Source organism: Takifugu rubripes, chromosome 7, assembly GCF_901000725.2.
Source record: "Takifugu rubripes chromosome 7, fTakRub1.2, whole genome shotgun sequence".
Classification (NCBI taxonomy): domain Eukaryota; kingdom Metazoa; phylum Chordata; class Actinopteri; order Tetraodontiformes; family Tetraodontidae; genus Takifugu; species Takifugu rubripes.
Genome location: NC_042291.1, coordinates 2,589,350 through 2,613,811, shown reverse-complemented (window position 1 = coordinate 2,613,811; position 24,462 = coordinate 2,589,350). Strand labels below are relative to the sequence as shown.

At 45.0% G+C, this 24,462-nt stretch overlaps 4 protein-coding genes across 6 annotated transcripts; all 4 read right to left on the bottom strand.

Moving 5' to 3' along the window:
• Nucleotides 1-480: 480 nt before the first annotated feature.
• On the bottom strand, nt 481-4,522 carry sh3bp5la (SH3-binding domain protein 5-like, a). The gene is made up of 6 exons (XM_003965703.3): nt 3,815-4,522; nt 3,474-3,536; nt 3,249-3,377; nt 2,684-2,848; nt 2,334-2,507; nt 481-2,112 (listed from the first exon to the last, which is right to left on the bottom strand). Exons 1-6 carry the CDS (start codon nt 4,046-4,048, stop codon nt 1,588-1,590), a joined length of 1,290 nt encoding a protein of 429 aa, XP_003965752.1. The 5' UTR covers nt 4,049-4,522; the 3' UTR covers nt 481-1,587.
• A 339-nt stretch (nt 4,523-4,861) lies between these two features.
• mgat1a (alpha-1,3-mannosyl-glycoprotein 2-beta-N-acetylglucosaminyltransferase a) lies at nt 4,862-9,980 on the bottom strand. Of its 2 annotated transcripts, none has more exons than XM_011605119.2 (4): nt 8,994-9,980; nt 7,412-8,880; nt 6,290-7,193; nt 4,862-6,155 (listed from the first exon to the last, which is right to left on the bottom strand). In XM_011605119.2, the coding sequence occupies exons 3-4, from the start codon at nt 6,920-6,922 to the stop codon at nt 5,457-5,459; spliced, it is 1,332 nt and encodes a 443-aa protein (XP_011603421.1). In that variant the 5' UTR covers nt 6,923-7,193; nt 7,412-8,880; nt 8,994-9,980; the 3' UTR covers nt 4,862-5,456. The 2 variants fall into 2 exon arrangements, with proteins under 2 accessions (XP_011603421.1, XP_003965737.1); XM_003965688.3 differs by having other exon boundaries at nt 7,498-8,880; nt 8,994-9,974.
• A 485-nt stretch (nt 9,981-10,465) lies between these two features.
• On the bottom strand, nt 10,466-14,855 carry rnf183 (ring finger protein 183). Of its 2 annotated transcripts, none has more exons than XM_011605118.2 (2): nt 13,637-14,855; nt 10,466-11,955 (listed from the first exon to the last, which is right to left on the bottom strand). In XM_011605118.2, exon 2 carries the CDS (start codon nt 11,894-11,896, stop codon nt 10,922-10,924), a length of 975 nt encoding a protein of 324 aa, XP_011603420.2. In that variant the 5' UTR covers nt 11,897-11,955; nt 13,637-14,855; the 3' UTR covers nt 10,466-10,921. The 2 variants fall into 2 exon arrangements, with proteins under 2 accessions (XP_011603420.2, XP_003965751.2); XM_003965702.3 differs by lacking the exon at nt 13,637-14,855 and adding an exon at nt 12,676-12,868.
• A 133-nt stretch (nt 14,856-14,988) lies between these two features.
• dhx16 (DEAH (Asp-Glu-Ala-His) box polypeptide 16) lies at nt 14,989-24,368 on the bottom strand. Its single transcript, XM_011605117.2, has 21 exons — nt 24,132-24,368; nt 23,312-23,514; nt 22,942-23,171; nt 22,405-22,585; nt 22,259-22,315; nt 21,427-21,681; nt 21,005-21,238; nt 20,183-20,380; nt 19,836-19,946; nt 19,545-19,660; nt 19,185-19,395; nt 18,994-19,092; nt 18,498-18,650; nt 18,130-18,270; nt 17,400-17,562; nt 17,157-17,275; nt 16,950-17,017; nt 16,461-16,623; nt 15,969-16,130; nt 15,397-15,570; nt 14,989-15,165 (listed from the first exon to the last, which is right to left on the bottom strand). The coding sequence occupies exons 2-21, from the start codon at nt 23,507-23,509 to the stop codon at nt 15,037-15,039; spliced, it is 3,162 nt and encodes a 1,053-aa protein (XP_011603419.1). The 5' UTR covers nt 23,510-23,514; nt 24,132-24,368; the 3' UTR covers nt 14,989-15,036.
• Nucleotides 24,369-24,462: the final 94 nt, after the last annotated feature.

The window sequence follows — 24,462 nt, the reverse complement described above, 5'->3', positions numbered from 1 at the left end:
AATTCAGCCGCCTCCCTCCTTCCACATATCAATCAGGACGTTGTCCGCTCCCTCAAAGAGAAGAATAATAATGAAGCTTATAAAGATCATTGGGCTTTAGGCTCAGCGTGCTTCTGTCCACAGTGAGGAGTGATGCGGCGCAGCGGCACCGCGCCGGGACGAGGTGCAGATATGGCGCCGTGGTATTAAGAGAGACTCCGACTAAAGCTCTTCCGAAGCTGCAGCAGTCGGACGTTTCTCCAATACTGATGAACTACAAATCCACAGCCCGACTCTTCCCTCTTCCTTTCCGTTCCTCATCTGATGTCTATTCCGAGATCAACATCCTGCTTCATATTTATCCATCCGCTGAATTATTAAAGAGGGCTGGTGAACGCAGCAACCCTCTCTGTGTCGTTGATCTTTATTCTGGTATCTGCGAGGCACAAGGGCCACACTAAGAGCAATAAAACATGAAAACAAGGGAATAACTGCGACAGCTGAGTGGTATGATCGGTTTATTGATTACGCACAACAACCTGGAAGGTGAAAGCATCTGTATGAATAAATAAATGCCACTGAGGAGGGACAAAGGATGTTACGAGGGAAGGTTAAGAGCTTTAAAACAATGATCGCAATATACACAACCACATCTGGGACTGCAGAACATCTGTACAACAACCAGCAGCACGTGCTAACTGTACATGTCGGTGTTTCCCAGCTTTGGGATAATTACAAACATTTACAAGTCATGTCCCGACTTCAGTGTTGGACATCAAAGTAGGATATCAGTGTAGAGAGTCGTGGAGAACCCAAACGCAACCGTGAACTCTCCGAGTCGCACTGGCTGCTTTGAGAAACTCAAAATGAAGCAGTGATTCTTAACGGGCCCTGAGCAGAACTACTGGTAACGTAGCACTCTCAGAGCTAACGTTCTGTCAAGGCACACTTCAAATTACAACAGAGGCAAAAAGCCCAACGAAAAAGCTCACTTGCTGTCAACCAAATACACATCGACAGGTACACAATGCCCAAATGCATGCTGGGAGATATTTTGGCCTCCTCAGACTAGTAGTAAATCACTTTAGTGTTTTAGCTTTGACGTGTTTAATTACCACGGCGGCCATCGGCATTCTTCTTCACAGATGCAGGATTTTTTTTTTTTTTTTAAATACTTTCGGTGCTCAACAGTGAACGTAAACGCGCCCTTAATCTGCACCAGCGCAACAATCCTCATCACATCCCCATGCGCAAACTGAATGAGGGCGCTGGAACAGCATATATCTCTGCGTCCAGGGGCCGTTCCAGCCCTGACAGAAGTGGAGCATAAATAATATATAATAATTCTGCCCAATCCTTGCAGGTCCTTCATATAGCTCTAACCCTGACCGGTTCTTTAAGGGGGGTCCGTATGGAGTTAGTCTGGAGTGTGCTGGAAATTCTGTTGAGTTTAATGTGGTTTTATCATGGTTAACAAGGTCGCTATAAGATTAAGTGCAATGCCATTAAACATGAGTATCATAGAGCAAGAATTGGGGTGAACGTTATACGCCTGATTTATTGTCTATACGTTGGTCCTGGGCTGCTGTGCAGCGGCGACAGCGCAGCTCACAAACTGAAGCTCCGGTGGTGCTGCTTGTAGAACTGCTGCTTCCGCTCCTTGGCCGACAGCTCCATCAGCCTCTCTCTCCTGTCAATCACGTCGCAGCGCTCCTTTTCCCCCTCGTCCCCAGTGACGCTCCCCACGTCGCTGAGGTCTCCCAGGTGCTCCACCGAGTCGTACTTCTCCAAGTCGGAGGCGATGGTCTGTAGGCTGAAGACGGACAGGGAGTCGGAGCCGGCGCGCTCCCTCTCCCTGTAGTTCTCCACCAGGTGCAGAGCGGCATCCACGCACTCCGACCCCGAGGCACCGCTGCCACAAGCGCCTTCACTCCCATTTCTGATGTCAGACTCGGCTCCCACGGGGGGGCTCCGCCCTCCACACACCGTTGGACGCCCTCCCTCAGCCCGGTCCCTCTCCCTCTGGGCGTGGATCTGCTCGCTGATCTGTTCAAGGTTTCGCAGAGCGATAGAGTAGCGGGTCTTCACTTTGGCCACGTGCTGCTCCAGCTGCAGCACCTTGGCTTTGTTCTCCTGGACATCAGAGCAAGGGATTAACATCCGTCATTACTTGCTACACAAGTTTGGGTGCGGTTATCGGGTCTCCATTAGAAAAGCACGACTGTCTTAAACAGACATTTGTGACAAAGTGATGCTGTTTTCTTGATGTGAGTGGATTCAGTGATGCTATGAGAGGTACGTAGAAGCAAGCAGGTTAACCAGGCTGTCGATGTGAAAACAGAGTCGGGCTTTACCTCCAGTATTTGATTGAACTGGGCTTTCAGCTCAAAGTAAGGCTTTGATTTCACAATGGCTCTTTTGAGAGACTTTTGCAGCATCTGGACGCGAGCTTCCGCCTCCTGACAGGCATGTGTGACGCGCATGTGCTCCCGCTCACTGCGTAGCCGCTCTTCCTCCGCCTCGTTCACCTGGGACAACGTCCACACGCAGAGTTACTTATATTTATGACACGGATTACTGGAAAAAGGAAAATGTAATGAAGGAGGAAACCTCCTAATCTTCTCATTATTTGAACTGAAGTGTATCAGCTGGTTGGATAAGACCATTGTCACAGCGCCTGCACCCACCCTGCCTCTATTTTTACCTTGGCAGTAGCGTGGTTGAGCATCTCCTGCCAGGTGGGATCTAAGGTGTTCTTTCCATCAGCCATTAGGCCTTGTTCCGCCACATAGACCATCTCCCTGGCAGCAGTGTGCATAGAAACAGCTCTCTCATAGCTCAAAGCTGCCTTCTGGGTTTCTTGCTGTGCCTACAGTTTTGGGGAGGGGGTAGAAAAAATGATTATAGTCTATCGCAGAGGAAGTTGAGGAAATCATACGACCTCTCGGTGAATTGAATTCAGCTAGATCTCAGTGACCGCTGACATCTGAATTCCATCGGGCTATTAATATCACAGAAAAAAGAAAGAATCCATTTTCTTCAATACGTCCATGTAAATAATTAACTGTCGATATTGTAATGTCAACATATGGCTCAGTGTTCAGATGTGAGATGTCTCGTTACGATGAATAAAATTAGCTCAGTGCATCTTCGAGAGACACCTAACGCAGGGAAACGGCTTCAACACAAAAAATGCATTCGGTTATTATTGACTGTGATGTCATATTTTTCTAAATGGAAATTTAAAAGGCATTATAGTCTGAATGTACCTCTTTTGCAAGACGGCGAGCTTCATAATAGGGTCTTGCTTTCTCAATGCAGCCGCCAAGCTGAGAACTCTGAGCATTTAGCTTCCTGGCGGACTCCGTAAGGATCTTCCTATATCCAGATCTGGCGTCCTGGTTCAATAACACGGGATTATGATAAAGAAAATGCCAGAATAGCAGGTGTGTACAGTACAGGGGTGTTCTGAACTCAAAACAGGCCTTACTTACATCCAGCTGCAGCTCTAGTCGGTTAATTTCCACGCTCGCTTCATTAAGATGTTCTAACTCTTCCTGTAAGTTCAAAGGTATTGATTCATTTTCCCAGACAGTTTGTTGCTTTAAAGGCTGCTTCCATATTTTATCTCAATATATTTACATACAACACACTTTAGCTGACAATCACGCCGGTTTCCCATTAAACTACAGTCTGTCTTTATAGTTCATCTGAAAAGCTGCACACATGAGATTATGCAAAACATTTATTTCAATCTGACGTGCGCGGTTCCTGAGCAACTATCTTACACTCAAAACCCTGAATGCACGGACAGGTCAGTGTTCCGGGCACCTACCTGGATCCTGGGATCCAGTTCCTCCTCATAGGGACTGTGGAACTGGTCTCCAACGCTTTTTGGTTTTTCCTTCTCGCCTTCCTCGTAGCTGTCTCTAAGCGTCAAATCCATTGTTCCTGCATGAGTTTCGACTGGTTTGTTCTCCTCTTCCCCACCGGGAATAACTTCCCTCCACTCCCCTCCATCGGATTCCCCGGATCCGGCGGGGCTCTCTCTCAAGTCGCCCGGCTCCATGCTAGCCAAGGCTGCTAGCAGTGGTTATCTAGCTAATGGGACTGGGCGAGCAGACGGAGCAGCTGATATACTTTTCGATTATTTCAGCTTTGGAAGGAAACACTGTTGATGGAAACACTGAGAAGAGCGTTGATAATCCCCCTGAGGCCGAATATGCAAAACGACATGTCAAATCGCTGGAACAGGAACCGCAGGTGCAGACCCCGCCTGCAGCCGAGCACGCTAACCTGCTAACGCCGCCAGGGAGACTTTCACGGTTGCTTTAGAGTATTCAGATAAGAACCGAAAGCTTTCGTAGTATGAAAATCAAAGGGCTCATCGTTGTTCCCACACTTAATTAACAGCTTTTCCTCCATTTCCCACCGGCTGCTTTAGCTAGACTAGCTAGCTAACGGTTCCAGTCTCACGTCAGCAGAACACATCAAGTAAACACGGAGCTTGTTTTTGCGATAACGCGATTGTGTTTGGATCAGTGCGGCTTCCGTAGCCGATACTGACCTGTTCATCGCTACACTAATGTTAATCTCTCGGTTATAAATAAAAAGATTTTTTTTTTAACAACCAAAAAGCAGTTTTCCTTCCTGCGCTTTGATTTTGAAAATCACACATTTAAATCTGTGTGTAACTTATTTGCAATATTTGGAGAATTTCCAGTTTGTACGATCGCGCTTGCTGTATTTTCAGTCGTGTTGTGCGTTTGGGGATGTTTTGCCCTCAAAATGAAAGTTTTTCACGATTGAAAGAAATGTGCCGGAATGGGGAGTTTCGTAGTAGGTCTCTTTTTGGGGTATAATAATAATCAATCGATTGAACTTAAAAGGATTTGCGAGGTTTTTATTCCAAAAAAATACAGACAATTGCTGTGCGCAAGACAACAAGCTCACTTGGATGTCTACAGCAGAGAATCTCTTAAGCAAAATCATCAACTGATTTTTTTGACAAACATCCAATAGTGAAAGGACAACATGTATATGGCAGCTAATGGCCAGCCTCCACCACGAACAATCATACCACAGATGCTCTTTCATATGTGCGTCAGACACGAAATGTTGAAACTGGCGACCACACACGACATATGCGTTTGCACTGGAGACACAATGAAGTTAACTGCAGTGAATCAATGAACACCGGTCATGTGTGAAATCAGGATAGTATCAAAAATAGATCTCTGGTGGAAAAAAGCTGCTGAATGAACTGTTTAAGCTCTACATCATAGTGTAGGAAATGTTAAGGAGTAGTGGAAAAGACCTGAGTGGCATTGGCAAGTCTGCCTCGTTGAGGACGACAGAAGATTGAGATTACATACAACTTAATCAAAGATATCATTTCAGCTCTGTCTTTGGTTTGGAATGCTTTCTGCAATGACTATAAGGCTTTTACACAGGTTCACTGAAGGAACTCTGAAGGATCAGCTCCAAGTGGTGTCATACTGGGTCCATCCTGCAGGAGGAGCCAAAAAGATTCTCCGACCTCTTGAAATGAAACTAACGATCCCCCTGTATCCTGTCCTCGGGACTCCGGACTTAAAGTCGTCCATGATTCCCAGATTTTTGGCCAGCAATTTAAAACTGTCCCTGTGCGAGTACTCGAGTCGGAAGGGACCCGCTCCTTTCAGCTGCCCCTGCGTGATCTCCTCATACGTAACCACCGGAGCGCCATAAACCTCCCGCTCAAAGGCTGTTCTGTACGCGTCTTCCTTCAAGTAACTCAGGTCCAATTTGGTGAAAGGCACAAACTCAGTATTTAGCTTAATGTAACGCAAATACTTGTCATAAAACTGACCCAGACTCACGCCCTGTCTGCCAAAGGTCAGAGTTCGTGAGATTTCTGGCCGTATACAGGCACGATTACGGCGCTGCTCTGGCTCGCGCATCCAGTCATCCCAAAATGAAGCGGGCCACTTCGGTTCCAGTTCCTCCCATAGCTCCTTGAGAAGCATCCACCCTAAACCAGGGAAGAAGTCCGTCCGGTAGAGCAGCTGGGCCTGGCCTGGATCCACGTATGCATCCCTGCCGTTGTCGTTCCAGGCAGACACACACCACAGAGAGGGGTCCGATTTCAGCAGCGGCAGCGAGGCTCGGAAGTACTCAAAGAAGTCTGGTGCCACCTGCAGCAGGCGAAAAGAAATGTGGTCAAATTTATGAAACCTGGACATTTCGCCCAGTCATTTTTCCAGAGACCAACGTGTGTATTTCTACTGGTGCTTTTGTGTTTAATGAACAGGTATTCACGCATAATTACCTCCAGGTCATCCTCTACAATCACAACGGAGGAATGAGAAAGGGTCCTGAACACCTGGTTGAGAGCCCAGTGATAATGCCTGGAAATCTTGTAGTAACCTTGAAACTTCTTGTGCTGTGGTTTCACCGCCACGTCCGACAAGTCTGGCTGCTGCAGATGAGTGACTTGTTTTCCGTACGAACGAATCACCTCTGCGGTTTCGGCGTGTCCGCAGTCTTGACTCACGACGATCGGGTGAAGTTCTTCCGAAGGACGGTACTCCAGCAGTTTATCCAGGCACCGCCTCACCGTCACCCTGTTGCAAGCGATTACCAAAATAGGAATGACCGGCTGGGTCGGGACAACTGCCTTTGGTTTAGATTTGTTTGATGGCTTCCACAGAGACTTGTGACTCTTGATCTGCAAAAGGATTTTCTTCTGCATCTCCAGCTCGGCTGCGATGCTGTCTGCCATGTCGAGCACGTCTCCCATCACATCAGGTGAAGGCTTGACAGCCACGTCCACCTGGTCCTGGACCGCCTTGTCCTGTTGGGCAGGTGTGGGCCTTCCCCACAGCAGAAACAACAGAATGGCATTCCAGGTGATAAGTAGGAATGTACCACAAAGAATCAGAGGTCCTTTCTTGCGGAACATGGCCCAGAAACCTCTGAATAGAAAGACGTGTCCTTGTTACAGACAATAGAAATGGGATGAGGGCAGGGCAGTTTGTCTGTCACCACAGTTCATCATCAGAGATGTGAAGTGCCTTTGCTAAAGGTATGAAGATACAAATCGTCAGTAACGGCGAAGTTCTCTAAAATAATCCCGAGGGCAAAATAAATCCTAATCCCGAGGGCAATGAGCATTTTGAGTAACGAGTAACGCGGTGACCGACGGATCTTCAACTCTTAATTAGCACGCCCACCTGAAAAAAAAAAGAATAAGAGTCATCAAAATAGAGCCCCAAAAAAATGAAGTAGAAAATGGCGTAAATTCAAGTTAGTCTCGCTTTCATAGGAAGTCTCTTCTTGTAAACGATGATTCATCCCAACAGCATGATCGATTATCTCTTATCACCTGTGGCTGTCTCGCCTAACAGACTGAGCGGTGCAGCCAGTGTAAAAACACTAAAAAAACATGTACCTTCGACGTGAAGTACCCGACAAACGCATTCTGTCAAATAGTGAATGCTGCAGTTTGACAAGGAGCGCGTTGAAATTAGCCTTTACCGTCACAGTCTGGGCAGTTCTCCTCCGAGGAGCCATTTCTCAGTCGTTTCTCCCGTGACAACCTTTTCGAAGTTGAACGACAAGGAGAGCGATCCTTCCGTGGGGGTTCGAGGGCTTTTTTTCCTGCAAGTTCGACAGTTTAAGGCGCAGATTCTGCCCCGTTTATCACAAGACTGGAAGAGCGAGCAGGAAAAAGTCAAGAGCCCGACTTCCGGCCGGGGGGGCAGGAAGTCCCGCCTTCACCGCCACTCCGAGAAATGGCACATGTTGACGTGTCTCTGTACAGCTCATAAACGGAGCGAGATCTTACTTTATTTTATTGTTTTCTCGGATTTCCATGATGATGAAGAAGGAGCTAATACTGTCACTTTTATATTTTGCCTTTCACCGGCGCTTCAATGACTGAACTGAAGAGTCTTACTTTTAGTCAAAGGTTTACAAAAATATTACTAAAACCGTCAAAACAGACACGGATGGTTTAATTAGTTACTTATTGACCGGACAACTTCTAGTGACAGACTTGGAATAACAAGAACATTTTACATCATTCATTTCTCCTCCTTTTTTTAGAATCTTACTCATCGTTTTTAGCTTGTTCTCAATTCTCTATATTAAAATCTTGAAGGGATTTTTTTCATATTTAAATCCTACAGTTTTTTTTGGAAGCGCCACAGGCGTAAAGGGACATTATTAAACTTCTGTGAGCATCCACTTGAGGTATCTTTCATGTGTTGCCTGTCTGTTGTTTTTTATTATTATTATTCAGATTGAACTGAATTGTTTTGTTTTTTTTTACTAATGAATTTATTCTGATCCAAACTGCCATCAAATGAAAACACTGGGAATCAGCTCTAGAACCTATTTCTTAAGTTAATGATTAAAGACACTGATGATTGAGCCTGAAACTGCTAAATGAATAATCCAAATGGAGACATCGCCGTGGAAAGGAACCGTCACTGGCGTCAACGGAAATAGCTCACTGGATTTTACTGATAAGGTGTTGCTGACAGAGGCGGCATAGCCTAATCTAACTAAACAGTTGTGCCCACAAAAACTGTTGGACTGCTTGGTGTGTCCAGACCACTACTCCAAATAAGACCATTTATACAGTGCAATTTACAACTTAAGTTAAAATCCATAACTACAATTAACAGCTAGGTTTAGCTTAACTGGGATGCTTCGGCACAAACTGCAAGTTCAACACGGGTCACTGTTTACTTGGAGTCCAAAAGCTGAAATCAGAGTCAACAGGTGCTGGTTTATTGAGTAATCGGGTCAAGTTGTTTTGACTATTTTAAGCTCTCAGTCTGGTCCCTCCTCAGTGACCTTTAGTCCAGAACCCTGTTTGTCCTGTTTGTCTGAGATGCCAGCAGGAGGATAAACCTGAGGAAAAGAGCAGAACTTTAACGCCTCCACAATATGTGGCATCATAAATGAGACGTCCACTCTAAATAAGTGTTTTAATCTGTAAATGGGCGTAACTCTCTGAAACTCACTTGCAGGGAACCGTGTTTGACATTTACAGCCAGTTGTTTCTGCAGAGGAGGTGCATCCAGACCTCTGATGCTCGACCTGCACAGCACTCGGACACCCGCTTCGAGCGATTCGACAACGACAGTTAGGATATTCCCCATCGTGACACGCTCCCGCGGAGCAATGGCCCCCCAGGCAGACGCCGTGTGTGGCCGTGCGCGCTCGGCTGGCCAGCCTGCTGCCCCGAGGCTGTGCGCCGCGGAGAGGGGCTGCGTGCTCGGCGGATTCCGCGTCCAGATATTCCTGCGACACCGGAGAACTGCAGTAAGGGCACAGGCCGAGGGTGCGGAGGACATGTCTTGTGTGTCTCGGGGTTTGACCCTTGTCAAACTCTGTCAGCAGGAATATTCAGGAATCTTTCGTTGCGCTCAAGCGTGGCCGCCTCCCGCGTTTGCGCCGCTCCGCGTTTCTGTTGCTGCTCAACTGAGCTGCGCTGCTGGGTCCCATGGATGACCCGAGAACAGCCTCAAAAATATGTATTCACATGATACACCACCAATAGATGTGGTACCAACGGGAACGGGACAGGTTCCTATTTGAAATCACGTGACTGGAAATAAAAAGAACTGGTGCAAAAATGCATCCGCTCCTTTCCCCCCAGATGTTCCAAATCCATCTGGAAAAAAAGTAAGCACTACATGGTGGATTTATACCACAAGTATTAAAAAGTATTTTGGCTTCAACTTAATTTCCGAGCTGAATTCAAATCTTAATCGTATCTATATAATCTACTCACGGTACCACACTAATCCCTTCACAAAGCCATTTTCCTTTTAAGGTGTAACCCTATAAAAGGTCATATTAGCTCTTCTCTTTAAAACAGCATGGATTGCCACTTTGTCGACCCGATCTGGAACTGTTTTTGATAGAATGTGGTTATTGCGCCCCCCCAACAGTGAAGTGCCGTGCTGGTGTCAGCGGTATTACCGTACATCCGCGATAAGGGGCGCACTGAGAATTCCAGACCGAGTCCCGCCGGCTTGTTGTTGTTGTTATTATTGTTATTGGTATTATTATTATTATTATTATTATTATTATTAGTAGTAGTAGTAGTAGTAGTAGTAGTAGTAGTAGTGGTAGTAGTATTTTAATTGATCGAATAATAATTGAATAATCGAATGTCGATATTTTTAAGGTTAAAAGCCGTCGATGGGTAACTGTGGGTAAAAATATTCTTGTCTATGTCAACTTAAGTTCTCCACGGGGGAAAAAAAAGAAAACAGTGGAGAAATAATGTAGTCAAACTGGTTTGTCCAACTGGTGTATTTACACCACTAGAGGGGATCCGGTATGTAAACATGAGGACCTGTCGAACAACTGAGTCGTTCAAAGCAATGGACCATATGTTGTTCAATAGTTCTAGAGTTCACAATGATCGCAGTTACTGATGAGTCCATTTCTGTGTGTTTGGCAGTGCCGAAAATATGAATAGCCCTACAGCAATACTTTGTTTAATTTATTTACCAAAAACATTTTAGAAATACATATATTTATAAGTAGCATTTGCTGTCTATGTACACTGGATTAGTCTATGAACAACATGTGCAAGCACGATAAACCTGGGTTTGATCATCAAAATCTACAGATTGGGATATAAAATAGGGGAACATCTCACTAATAATTAGAACAATCATTATGGACAGGTCACAGGTGTGTAAGAGCCAGTGTTCATTAGAATCCCAGAAAAAGGAAAACAGGCTCATTGGCTGTTTCCGTCACGTGCAAACCTCAGCATAAACAAAGATCAAGCCATTAAAATGTTGTTGTCTGAGTTTTTCTTCATTCCTTCACTTCAATGGGTGTAAACGTTCTCCCTGCAGTGCTTCAACATTGCTTTCAGCTCCAATGCGGGACGGATGAGGTTCCAGCCCTGCTGCTGCACCGGGGGGCATCAGGGACTTGATCCACCTGAAGCCCCCGTGTGGCCTGATGTATGATTTCCCGCTGGAGTAGGGCTCTGGAAAACCGGCACCTTTGGGATGATGACGAAGGCCAGAAGCCCCACTAGCATGAGCACCACCGTGATGGTGATGATGGAGCCCACCACAGCATAGTAGCACTGGTCGGAGCGGAACACCCTGCGCAGGCGCCCTCTGATCCTGCTTGGGGGCCTGCCTACGTCCACCACTGTGGTTGGCACTATTCCCTGCTCCATGGCGTCCAGGTTCCCCTCTGGGGTCACTGGGCCTCCCTGACTCTTTACAGGCAGCGTGAGGACGTTGGATTTGGTGGGACTTGTGGGAGGGGGGTTCTTCAGGAGGAGCTTGCCTTTGCTGCGCTGGAAGCGGATGGACAGGGCTCTGTGCATATCTGGCGGCAGCTTGTCGATGATGTCCAGGTTGTTGCCCAGGCGTGGCAGGTCTTTACCGTGGGGAAGTTTGGTCAATTCGCGGCAAATGGGGCAGGACAGGGTTTTGAGTTCGGCAGAGGTGACGTTGATGCGTGCCAGGCACTCCAGGCAGAACGTGTGGCCACAGGCCAGGAGCTTGGGAGTCTTGAAGACGTTGTCGTACGTGCAGAAACACACGGCGCACTCTGTGTCCTCCATGTCATCCGGAGGGGGACCCGCTTTGCTCCCTTCGTCCCGGTTCTCTCTCCTGTCTGGTCTGTGGGTCTCCTCGCTCCTCCCCCGCCGCCTCCTCTCCCCATGGTGCCTCTCTTTGTTGCTCCTCCGGCCTCTTTCCACCCTCTCCGAGTCGGAACTCCTCGATCTCCTCACTTTTGCCGGCTTCTCTTTCTTCCACTGGGTCTGGCTGTAGCGGATCTCTTTCTGGGTGGGTTTAGGCTTGACGTTGACGGCCGGTCGGGTCTGCTGACTCTGGCTCTGGCTGCCTCCAGGCCTGCGTCTCTGCCTGTCATCACTCATGTCGCTGGGATCAAACCACAGGAAAGCAGGTGGAATATTCTTCCGGTTTCAAACTGGAGCTGTGAAAAGTTCAACTCTGGGTAAGTTCATGAGGTTCTGTCACGGATTCATAATGATGAGAGAGACCTGCTGCTACACCTTCAACTCTAACTGGTTTCGGTTTAACACAGTGAGGAATAAGCCATCGAATTCTGCTTAGAGGCACAGTCATTAACTGCACCTTAACTGCATATTTACGCTTGTGAAAAATACTACAATCTACTGTACACTCTTTCTACATGATTCTGTTGTTGTCTGGAGGTCTTCAGTCCCACATACATCCACAAGCCTCCTCTCCTGATCGGCACATTTTACACCAAATTGCATCTTCTTCCTGAATATTATCGACTCTTCACTGTTATCAGACGCCTGACAAATGCCACTGAGTTAGAGGATATAAACCCAAGACAGTGTGGCAAAGGGATGGGATGCAGAGATATCTAGAGTTGGTCTTAAAGTGACATATTTTGTGTGATAGGGTGTGTTTCCGTGGCCTGGAACACAAACTCTGAAGGCAGCAAGCGTGTTTTGAAACGTCACAGCAAACATTCCATTATGTCGCGTCTCTCGGTCAGTCATTAACTGTGAAACAGCACGGGAACACCTTTCAACAGCGCTAAAAATGACAGGAAAATGTCATTTCCACTCTCCTCCTATGAGAATCTTTTTAAATTTGGCTTTGGGAGTTTATTCCAGACTGCAAATAACTGCAATGAAAGAGTTGCTCCACACACACTGACCTGCTGGGGAGGACGAGGATCACAAAGTCATCACTGCTGTCCAAGCACCAAATATCCTGAATGTAGAAGTGTTTCAGTGCACCTGCGGAATCTGCTCTCCTTCCAGCACAGGCTTTGCTTTTATATCTTATTTCCTAATTGCGACACGAGCCGGCCTCCTCTGCACCCTCCTCCCTCCTCCACCTCTGCTTCCTGCTTGCCTTTCCCCCTCATTTTCTCGTAAGACCAGTTGGACGAGCCAGAGGCTTTACTGTGCTTGGTGAAGTTTTTCACCTCACAAACCCCCACGTGTGAATATCAGTCCCATCCCACGATACTCAGGGGTTGTAGCTCTGCAGATGCACCATTCAAACAGCTGATGTGGTTTGACCATCTAAGCTCATGTGTCATGGAGGAGAAACATTGGAAGTGTCATTATAGGCTGAAGGGAAAATTCCACCTTTGCAGGTGTAGTTCTGTCAACACTTCATATCAGCACCTCATACCTGCCATAACTTCACTGCTGACACTTTGAGATTTCCAGTTAGACCAGAACCAGAACTCCTCCCACTGAGATTTTAGATTACTCTAAAAAAAGAGTCCTATTTTGACACAACATAACCCGGCTGGCGGTGGATTTGCAGAGTCTTTGCACGCCTGTGATGCACAGTTCTGTGAATCGGATCACTCTGAACCATTGTCAAAGTTTTACAGGAAGACCAAACCCTCGAAAGACCAAAGTGTAATCATAACAATAACAAAACCAATTCTCTGAAAACATAAAAGAGGGTTTGAATCTAAAAGGGAGTGTTCTGACTCTGCCCATCACCCTCCTCCTCAACAGCAACAACAATAATAATAATAAATGTGTATTTTTTTATTAGGATTCCTGTCTGGCACGAGATGAGACTCTGTATACTATAATCAAATGGAAAAAGACAATAAATGGGTCATTTAAAGGCAAATAAAACAATAATATTACCAACTTCCCGGTGTAATCAAACGTTCCTGACAGCGCCAGCCCTGCGGTATCTCAGCCTACCCTCAGAATGGTCACTGTTGTCTGTATCCACTGTTTATATGCACCTTTTCCTGGTCCTGCAGCATTAGTCACACTCTCTATTTTTATACTTCTACATTCTACACAAAAGGCTGCTTTGCAATTCTGAACAGGTTTTGATATTAGAATATCACTTCTACGGAGCTGGCCGCTGAGCGACAAGACCTAAACTTGGACCTGGAAATATTCTGAAGGGTAATACAATGATAAGAAGTGACTGACTGGTAAACCAGCCACAAATAACATGTTGTAAAATTTAATGGCTCTAGAAAAACAAACAAGGAGCCGGGCACGTGAGGAGTCCAGTAATCCTAAAACTACACCCCTTCACCGGGGAGCGGTCTTTAAAACACACACTTAAATACCACTATTTTCCTGAAAAGTTGAAAAATGTCCTGAAACAGAAAAAATAATAACAAAACCCACATCTATCACATCATTAATGAGGTAAAAACAATATTGTGACTGGATAGTTTACACTGTCTAAAAGTAGCCCAGCTGATATGCTGGTTTATGACTAGACACATTGTGACACACTTTGTGGCCTCACCCGCCATACACACATTCATCTTACACACTATTACCTTTATTTTTAAACTGGAGGTCGAGAAGCTCCTGTGGTGTCCCACTAAAAGCATTTCATTTTTATCTAGCCCCCCATGGTTGTCGGATATTGGAAGGATCGATAAAGGGTTTCTACATTTAACGCTCTGCTGTGCAGGTTGCAGTCCGGAGCACCACAAATATCAGGTGATCTGGCTCCTGCTGCTTTGATCCTTTAGGCTTAAACATTTGGTTCGTCATTGGTTACAGCCTCTATCAGGTCCAGAGCGGTTCCTCGGACAGATCTCCCCACTTTACTATCAGCCTCACTCACTGGATGGGTTTGAGATCTGGACTGAGAAGAGCCCATCAGATCCAGCAGATTCCACCAAGGGAAAGATTATTCAAACAGCCCATTCAGTTAAAAAAAGTATCTGAAACATGGTAAATATGTCAAGTGTTAATCTGCAGTTGGGCAACAGTTGTTGTAAAACAGTGACAATGTTAAACCTGTTCTATATAACTTAATATTCACGCTTTTTGTTTTATACTCTCTGCATCGTCCTCACTTTTCCTTCCAATTTGGAAAAATATTGACGTTTTTAAAGCTTCAATCTGCTCTTACTTATATTTTGGCTTTGATGTGTGTGTTTATCACATGTAAAACTGCATTTCCAGTCAGTTCTATTAATGCAACAGATGTTTGTCCGCGTAAATAAACTTCCATTGAATGGGTTTGTTATCATTTTAATTTTTTTTCCAAACGCGTCGGTGTCCCTTCAGCCCAGCTCTTCCTTTGTTTTGCCCTGTTTGCGGGGCATCTTCTTGTTGCTGTTGTCCTCCAGCTCTTTACTCTTGTAGTAGTGAGGAGCCACTTCCAGCAACCAACTGCTCTCTATCTCAATCACCTGCAGAGGACGAGACGGAGAGATGAAACCTTTATCCTGGCAGGGATACAACTCTTGATTATACTGGAATATCTAACACACTTCCTCATTACTTTACTGACCCACTGGCGGATTCTGTGTTTCCCTGATGGACTGTGGACTTATAGCTATATTTGGGATTCACATTTATTTAATTACTGCCTTCCGTGTGGGAAACGTCAGATAAACACACGTGAGCTGAAACCTTGGTACCTGTCGCATGAACTCTTTAGTGGTGAACACTAGCTCGTGGTAGATGATCCAGCGAGGCAGCTCTTCGAAAAGGGAACTGTTTGGGTGGACGAAGACCGTCTGCTGGTGCTTCACTGTCTTGTAGCCGCCCTTACTGAGGCGCGCGGTGTGATAGAAATAACCAGCTGTTACAGCCTGGAGGATGAGCAGAAGCAGGTTATAAATAGAGAATTTTGGTGAAAAGAAAAGTTAGAGCCAAGGGAATAAGAAGTCTGCAAAAATTCTGTCAATGCCCCTTTATCCATCACAACAATATACACACAATATTGTGCTTCTACTGGAAATCAGCTGTTAAATAAAGTTAAAGGTGACCGAAGGCAGCAGGAATCCCCTGGATGTTTCTCTGGGAGGATGTTTGTGTAGAATCTGTTAACAGACGCCACCTAAATGCTCCCTGACCATGTTTGTGACTGTTTTTACACAGAAGTCCTGATGAAAGGCTGACTAGGTGGTGCTGGGTGTGTGTCAAATAAAGGTGACAGACAGCAGTATTATTATCATTATCGTTTTTATTCTACAGGCTACTTACTTACCTTGCGAATGGGCACATTGTCTTCCTGGGAACTGACCACCTCCACCTCGATACGGTCCATGAGGCCCTCCAGCTGGTCCCTGACATCCCGGGCCCTCCTCATGGAGCGGAACTGGATGAAGTTCTCATAGCACCACTGCGTTGAATATCCGCTCTCTACCCACTGAAGGACAAAAACATCACGAGCTGTAGGCTCCATCGTTTTGTGGTTGATGTTCTCCAACATATCATTCACATCAATATATAACAACACGTCAAAGTTGCCCACAGTAATATATATGAGAGGCCATTTAATATAAGAGTTCACTGTTGCTCTGAGGTCTCCTGAACATGACTTTAGATCTGAGACACACGAGGAGAAATATTGAGATTTGGCCTTGAAGTTGTGGCTGCTGGGTTAAAAACAGAAATTGCATGGTGATTATTTTTTTTAAAAGCACTTTTAAAGCTAAACAAGCATTGGTGCAGGTGTGCTGAATGCACCTGCATGTACCTGATTATAGACATTCAGCAGCACAAGGTGGTCTCCTCCAGGCACCACGAAGTTCATCCGCGCATTGTCGGCATGCACAACTTTGTCTTTGGGTCGGTAGAAAATGGAGTTGTTTACAGACAACATGGCTGCTATTGTCAGCACTTCGTTGGAGCACTTGTACCTGGAAAAAAAGAAAGATCATTCTGTCAGTGTCACTGATCAAAAACAAAGCTTCTTTTCTTTGTTTCCTCTCACATGTAAAAACCCCAGCGTGCAACGTTCATGCAATTAGACACTTTGCTGACTGAACAGGTTGCCTTACAAGTCAGGGTTTGTTGTGTTTGAACAGGTGCAACATTAGAAAACACTAAATGTGACATCAGTCTGGCTACAATGTGAAGGCCCTTTGAAACAGACGAAGAAAATAGACATTTTTGGTGTAGACTGTGTTTGTGGTGACAGTAATATTGACTGAAAACACATCAATTAGAGCTGGAGGAGACTCACTGCTCGGAGGCCAGGATCATCTTGCTCAGCATGGGGTCCACTGGAAGCTCGGCCATCCTGCGACCAAGCTGAAGGCAACAAGAGGAGAATCCCCAAGACATTTGTATCAGGTCAGCCAGAGCCTTTTAAATCTGGCCTTTAATAATAATAGCATGAAATGGAAGAGAATAGTTTTCCAATTCACAGTTGAATGAAAGAGTTTTAAACCTTAGTGAGCTCTCCAAGGTGGTTCAGGGCTCCTAAAGCATACAGCTGCTCCAAAGCCAACACCAGGGTCTCGTGAGGTGGTGGGTCCATGAAGTCAAAGTGAACAAGGTCATTAATGCCTGGAGCCATCAGGAAGAACAGTAGAGCAGTTAGCAAACACTGGCGCATTCGGCTCCAAGGGAAATATGCAAAACCTTTTGTTGAGAAGTGTCAGCAAATCATTAAAATGCTTCCAACTAGTACCTAAACTCTTCAGCAAGAGGACGACGTTTCCCAGGTTGGTCCTCTGAATCTCGGGCACAGTCGTTTCCTCCATCTCATGTTTGAAAGCCCAGGCCGTGTACAGCCGGAAACACTTGCCAGCAGCCACTCGGCCTGCACGGCCTGCCCGCTGGTTGGCTGAAGCCTGAGAGTGGACCAGAAATACTAAAGTGGTCATTTGTGAAGTACAGAGCAAATAAAATAGTACATATGTAAGCATCTACAGAACCAGAGGCTGACATATAAGCTGCCTTTTCCTACGAAATATGTTGACGTCAAGAGAGATCGATCAATAATTATCAATATTCTCAGGCTTTGCTAGTGCAAGCTACATCTGAACTAACTTTGCTGGTTCTAGAGCCAGTATAAACACAAGACCTCACGTGTTCCAGGTCACATGTTCCACTTACAGGTTCGACAATCATGGGTCTCAATGACTGGACGATATATAGTTAAAAACTGGAAATACTCTGTGGCAACGCGTAGGATTTTTCTGCTTATAGACTGAACTTTACAAGTAAAAAAATAAATCTAACTTCAATGCACATCTGCAATCATTCAATTATGTTCCATTTTAGCACCTTCAGTGACTTTTAAGGAAAATTAAGGAAAACAAAAGTTTAAAGAATCCTGGTCAGTACTGCAAATGGATCTTATCTAAATCTAAGATTGTTAACATGTACATTTCTGACTATGTGTCACCATTCGGTACCTTGGAGCAGGGTGTGACAATGAGTGACTCCATGCCAGTCCGGGCATTATAGCTCTTCTGTTTGCAGAAGCCTGGATCGATGACGTAAATGATGCCATCTATGGTTAGTGAGGTTTCTGCTATATTGGTAGCCACCACTACCTAGAAGGTCAGAATACAGTGTCATCAGGTCAGAAATGTGGACATCCAGTATCAACATTGTGAAACGTCTCCATCAACTCTTTGGCTGCGGCGCCCTCTGGTGACCGGAGTTAGTATTGTAAAACAGCGCAAACAAGTAGCAGAACTTGAACAATTTCTATTCTGCCTTGATGCTACACAGAAGGCAGCCGTCTTTTGTGTACAGGAATCTGGTAAGATGATCTCACTTTGCGAGCTCCGGGCGGGGTTGGGGTGAAGATCTTTGCCTGCATGTCAGACGGCAGATTGGCATAGATGGGAAGGATGACCAGTTCTGCTATCTTTGATCCCAGCCTCCTGCATCTATCTTGGAGCATCTCGCAACATGCTTCGATTTCTTCCTGCAAAAGATGCACGCAAGCAAAAAAACGGTGAAAAAAAACAAACTGAGATACTTCCAGGCAGGACAGGTAACCCTCTGGCTTTTCTGGTCCATCCTGAAAAAAGTTCCAATGCGCCTGAGACAGACAGTTGCTGTTCGAGGGCATCCAGAACTATTTCATATTATAGCTAAGGATTTCTGTTCATTTGATAATGCTTTATTTATTTTAAGACCTGCTAATGACTGGATTATGATGAGTACACATGGGGCTGAACATTATAAGACTTTGTCAAATCAATAAGTTGTACCTATCTAAATTAAATGGATCTATCTAATTCATGATTGTTGCTATCAAACTCTACCTGTCCGGTCAGAAACACCAGGACGTCTCCAGTAGGCTGGGTGACGTGGATCTGTAGCACAGACACCACACAGGCCTCCAGGTAATCTGCTTCTGGAGCCTTGTCAGTGAAGGGAAAACAAAATAAAGAGACATCAACATCAGAGTGAAGGTTCCAGCAGCTGTGGACTCTGCTGCATTACAAGTCCGTACTTTTGTGTAGAAGATGTCGACAGGGAACCTCCTGCCCGGGATCCTAAAGACGGGAGCGTCGTCGAAGAACCGGGAGAAGCGTTCGGTGTCCAGAGTGGCACTGGCCACCAGCACCTTCAGGTCTGCTCTGAACCTGGCGATGTCTTTAATTAGCCCAAAGAGGATGTCCGTGTGGAGCGTTCGCTCGTGGGCCTCATCGATGATGATCACACTGAAAACACACAGATGGGGGTCAGGAAACATATTCTATGTGGATGGATGAACCTCTTGACGCACACGTTTCAGGAACCACACCTTCACGGGTGCAGTGTCCTCACATTTTCCAACAAAGAATAATTGTGAAGAGACGAAGGGCGGTACCTGTAGCTGGCCAGATCGGGCTCGGTGAGGAACTCTCTGAGCAGCATGCCGTCTGTCATGTACTTGAGCACCGTTCTTTCGGAAGTGCAGTCCTCAAAACGAATACTGTAGCCAACCTGAGAGAAACCACAAAGCTCAGAGCTTCACAAATGTCATCACAGAAAACCAATCGTGGCCACTACAACCTACTGGGACAGGATATAACAATTGGCCAAAGCAGTGAACAAAACAATAGTGTAGAAAGTTTGGCTGGATTTAATTTGCCAAAAGTGCGCTGCTCAAATGGCTCACCTCATTCCCAAGCTTGACGCTCATTTCTTGCGCCACTCTGGCTGCCACGGACATGGCAGCCACTCGGCGAGGCTGCGTACAACCAATCTTTTTATCATCCCTCGTGTAGCCCTGATGCAAAAACAGGTTCAACAGCAGATGAGCATTTATGCAGCAAACATTTAGGTGGTTGCGTGTAGTGTAACGGAATGTGATAAGCCCTTATGAGCGTTTGCATTCGACATACTGGGAGCACCTCTTTCCACATTCACAGAGGTTGAGGATAACGGATATCAAAAGGAAATAAAACTGTATTTGTTATAAAGTGTCTTAGTAATTCTCTATATTTTGCATGAGGCTTCATTCACCTCTTCAAAGAGATACTGTGGGATTTGGGTGGTCTTTCCAGAGCCCGTTTCTCCCTCAATAATAAGGATCTGGTGCTGCTCAATGGCCGACAGCAGGTCCTCTCTGTAGGGGAAGATGGGAAGGCTTCGTCGCACCTCCTGCATGGACTGTTTCTTCAGCTCTGCCTGGGAAAGAGCCGGGGTATCCTCATCCTGATCCTGATCACAGCAGAGGGGAAATTTAAACACCACCTCTGCTAAATTACATCACAACTCAGAATTTTCTTTTGATAACGATGTTCTGTATTCTGCAATGGCAAATTTAAGCATTGCTCCAGTGTGAGCAGTTTCCTCCCCTATCATCTGTGACAACAAACAAGGTGGAAATTATCACCGAGTGTTCCCTTCTGAGTGGTGTCATAGCAGAGCTCTGCATGGTTGTTATGGATTTGGTGAATACCAACTAGTAGCAGCGTCCCCTGCTGTGCTTCAGCATGAGAACATCTGACTATTTTTCAGGCTTTTTCTCTTCCCCAACACTGACAAGACGACATAATTACTGGGGCGCGACCCCAGGCTTTAACCTTGACTGTCTTTGACAATTGATGAAGACTTGAGGAGTAAGGCTTCCTCATTGTTAGAATAAGATCTTCCAACTGAATCCAGCTCTGGACAACAAATGTGTCCAGAAAATGTGGTAACACTGGATAAACATATCAAAATGATGAATGTGTCACTTTATCACAGTTACAGAGCGTCCCAACAACAATATATGAGTGTGTGTGGCCCTTTTTGTTGGTGACTGGAACCCATTAATGAAGGCTTTGCACCACTGAATCTCACCTTTTCCGTCAGTGTTCCCTTCATGGTAATGGCAGTGCTGACAAAATCAATCATCTCATCATCTTCTAGGAGAAGCTGGTACCTCTCCTGCTCACGCCTCATGCCTTGCTCTCGTTCCTTCTTAGCACCGAAGGTAAGAGAAGCCGTCTTTAACCTCTCCTCCTCCCAACGGCCTTGCTCTCCTCCCTGTTCCATGGGCATTTCCTCTAGCTCCAGATCTTTCTGGGGAACCTCCTGGCAGCAAACAAAATGAGAAAGGAAGGAGGAAGGACTTCAATAATTGGTCCTATTGACTTTATATTAGGTGAAACACTCTAAGATGCTGTTTTTCTAGAAGTTCCCAACAAACATTTCCAACTTTTGAGTTGCGCAAATGTAAAGAAAAAATGTAGGAAAACGGCACCGACGCCTCCCATTCTTACCTTCCTCCTATTTTCTTCTGGCATATAATATCTGTTCTTCCTCTCTTCTTCTTCCTTGGCACCAGCCTTTTTATAATCTTTTGCCAGGTCTCTAAGGGTGCGTTTGTAAAGCAACTCCTTTCTCTCCCTCTCAGTCAGTTCTTCTGTAGAAAACAGGTACTCTTCATCCTTGATCTCTGCTTCCAGGTCCTCCAGCTTCTCTGCTTCTCTCTTCTTGAGATATTCTCTGCGAGAGTATTTCCTCAACTCTGGTACCTGCCAGAAACAAATACATACAACCAGAATCTTTTGACAAGAGTTTTACAATGATGCCCAGAAATTGTAAAAAAAAGCATACCTATTACTGATAATCATAACAAATAATAGTAGTATTGAGGACTCAGAAGTGATCGATACTGCTGTGTGTGAGCTAATTGGAAGAAGAGACCTCATATTTTCATATTTGGTGAATCGGGGTGGGAATAGCCAGAGCTCTAAGTGTACCGGGTCAGTACCGTTATGTTAATGCAGCTCTGTTAGTGCTCTGAGTGGCCTGTGGATCGCCGTCACTGATGAGTCACGGGAGCAACCCAGTTCAGGAAACTTAAAGCCACCATTTTTTAAAGCATTTCTTAATTTTATACTACTAATAAGGCAGTACTGTTGACGAACAGCGAGGTACAGAATACAGAGAGCTGCACAGTGAGACCCAAATATGAGGATAACCATGGGGGTGCACTGGGTACCCTGGGTACCAGGGGACATAAACGTGGATAACGTCATTTGAAAATAAACACCGATGATGCTGATGATCAATTTCACAGGTCAAGCATCATATCCCGCCAGCACCTACTATTTTCCTCTGATCATCTTCAGCCATTTTTAACCTCTTCTGGGCTTCCTCATAAGCCTAGAGGACAAAAAAACAAAAGCAATTGTTAATCAGCATAAAACAGTAGACGTTTAAGAATGATTTCCTCAAATGTCTTTGTGTCCCACCTTTTTGTCAGTTCTCTCTGCTATGTGGCGAGTCTTGTCTTTGTCTTTCTGCTTCACTCTTTCGGCAAAAGCATCTCTTTCCTCAATGTCCTGCTGTCGCTCCCTTTCTTCCTTTTCCCACTCTTCCTCTTCATCCTCTTCTTTCGTAGAATCCCCTTTGATATTCTGTTCTGAAAGTTTCCTGAATTGACAAAAATCCATCAAATTACAGCTTCTGCAAACAGACAACTACAAAAGACAGCTGCAAATTGACGCTTTCTACTACCTTCACAATAAGAACTGTACGACATGAATTTATCTTTGGAATCAATATAATATCACATTTTTGTAGTTAGTAGGTGGAAAATAGAAGCCCATATGAATAGATTGGGACTTCCTCACATTGAGCAATGTGTGAACGTCTACAGTTCAAAATCAGAAAAGAATAATCTTTACCAGTCTACCGTCACCACATACACATCAATGTTATTGAACAATATAAAATACAATGAATTATTAAGTAGTAAAATATAAGAAGAGATCATCTGTAAAAATCACCTTTTGGGAGCTTCGTCATCACTTGACGACTCGCTTTCTTTCTTCTGTCTGATGTGCTTTCTCTTTTTTTCTCTGTCTTTGTCTCTCTTCCTTTCTTTCTGCTTGTCCCTCACAGCATCTTCATCACTGTCACTCTCAAGTAACGTATACAACCGATTTTTTCGGTCCATTTCAATGGCTTCGCGCTCCACTGCCCGGGATGGTTTCTCAATAACCTGCTTGCGGGGAACCTTGAAAACACAAGCGAAAGATTAAGAGTTCTTTCTGATCAAAACTACCCACAATGAAGGTCTAGCATATCTGGTTTATAAACACCTGAACATAAAACTGTGCTGTTCCAACACTCAAACAGGATCGAGAACAGTGCTACCTTGTCAAAAAGCTCTTGTGCAAAGGCAATCACACTCTGGTCAATGTCAATAGTCCCCGTCTGCTCAAGCCGAGCCACCAAGTCTTCAGAACTGGATGCTTTCTGTGCTGTGCAAATCATGAATTGAGACACATATTTGTGGCTCAGCCCAAGGATGTCATGAAGACGGTCATTGACCCACTGTTCCAGACCAGCCATAATGCCTATTGAGAGATGAATGAGAGCATGAAAACATCATTACTCCATTTATACAAGTACCTGTACCCTGGTTCCTGTCATAAAATTGTTTCATAAGTGGAATTACAGGGTTTTTAATTTTATTATTCAAGTTTCACCTAAAATCTTTAATGTTCCAGTTACCACTGACTATGTGATGGCCCACAGAACCCTGACTGCTGGGCTGGGCTTAAATGTGGCCACCTGGTGCAATGAGGGTTGTGATATACGCCTATGCCAATACTTTTATTACTGCCTTGTTTTCTTTGTATAATCTCACTCTTCACCCTATATCACGGCGCTATCTTCATGAGATTAACTAGATCTAATTAGCCAAATATCTGATGGAACCGTGTCTGTGATACAGCAGATAACTACTGAAATTTCCTTCGCGATATGTGTTGCACAAGTTGCGATGGAGACATTTTTGTACAGTGCATTGTTTTTGACTGCTGTGAGCAAAGATTGTGTTGCTAGTTAGTGTTTGTTTTATGGAACGCTTTAATCCTAGTTATTTCGTAAACAGACTCCGAAGTGCAAACTAAATTAGACTAAAATCCTGCGGCTCTACGACACCTAGAAACAAAAACTTTGTTTCACTTACCACACAAGACGTCCAAACAATTCTGAAGCTGTTGTATGAGGAATAAATTGGGATAGTGCAATTACTGTGAGTTATGTCGTATGTTTTTACTATTTCTAATTACCTAACACACATTTTAAGCCATAACCATGTTAAAATAAGAATATCTTTGAATTATAAACATGTTTCGCGCATCCAGTTCACGAGATGCTTAACGGAAGCGGAAGTGACACACACGTAACCACCAAAGAAGAGCGGCTGCATCTATGTAATACTGCACCCATGCGGTCATCTGGGGAATAACAGTAATTATCGGGATCGGGTTTTAGTAAAACCTTCAATCATGATATAA

Excerpts from the sequence above, each read along its gene's own strand:
- dhx16 (XM_011605117.2), bottom strand. The coding sequence starts at position 23,509 with ATGGCTGGTCTGGAACAGTGGGTCAATGACCGTCTTCATGACATCCTT. Across the intron at positions 18,271-18,497 it reads CCCCGCCCGGAGCTCGCAAA|GTAGTGGTGGCTACCAATAT; the intron begins GTGAGATCATCT and ends CTGACCTTCTAG. Across the intron at positions 17,563-18,129 it reads TTGTCACACCCTGCTCCAAG|GCTTCAGCCAACCAGCGGGC; the intron begins GTACCGAATGGT and ends GTCCACTCTCAG.
- sh3bp5la (XM_003965703.3), bottom strand. The coding sequence starts at position 4,048 with ATGGAGCCGGGCGACTTGAGAGAGAGCCCCGCCGGATCCGGGGAATCC. Across the intron at positions 3,537-3,814 it reads AACTGGATCCCAGGATCCAG|GAAGAGTTAGAACATCTTAA; the intron begins GTAGGTGCCCGG and ends TTGAACTTACAG. Across the intron at positions 3,378-3,473 it reads GACTAGAGCTGCAGCTGGAT|GACGCCAGATCTGGATATAG; the intron begins GTAAGTAAGGCC and ends TTATTGAACCAG.
- rnf183 (XM_011605118.2), bottom strand. The coding sequence starts at position 11,896 with ATGAGTGATGACAGGCAGAGACGCAGGCCTGGAGGCAGCCAGAGCCAG.
- mgat1a (XM_011605119.2), bottom strand. The coding sequence starts at position 6,922 with ATGTTCCGCAAGAAAGGACCTCTGATTCTTTGTGGTACATTCCTACTT. Across the intron at positions 6,156-6,289 it reads TTGTAGAGGATGACCTGGAG|GTGGCACCAGACTTCTTTGA; the intron begins GTAATTATGCGT and ends CGCCTGCTGCAG.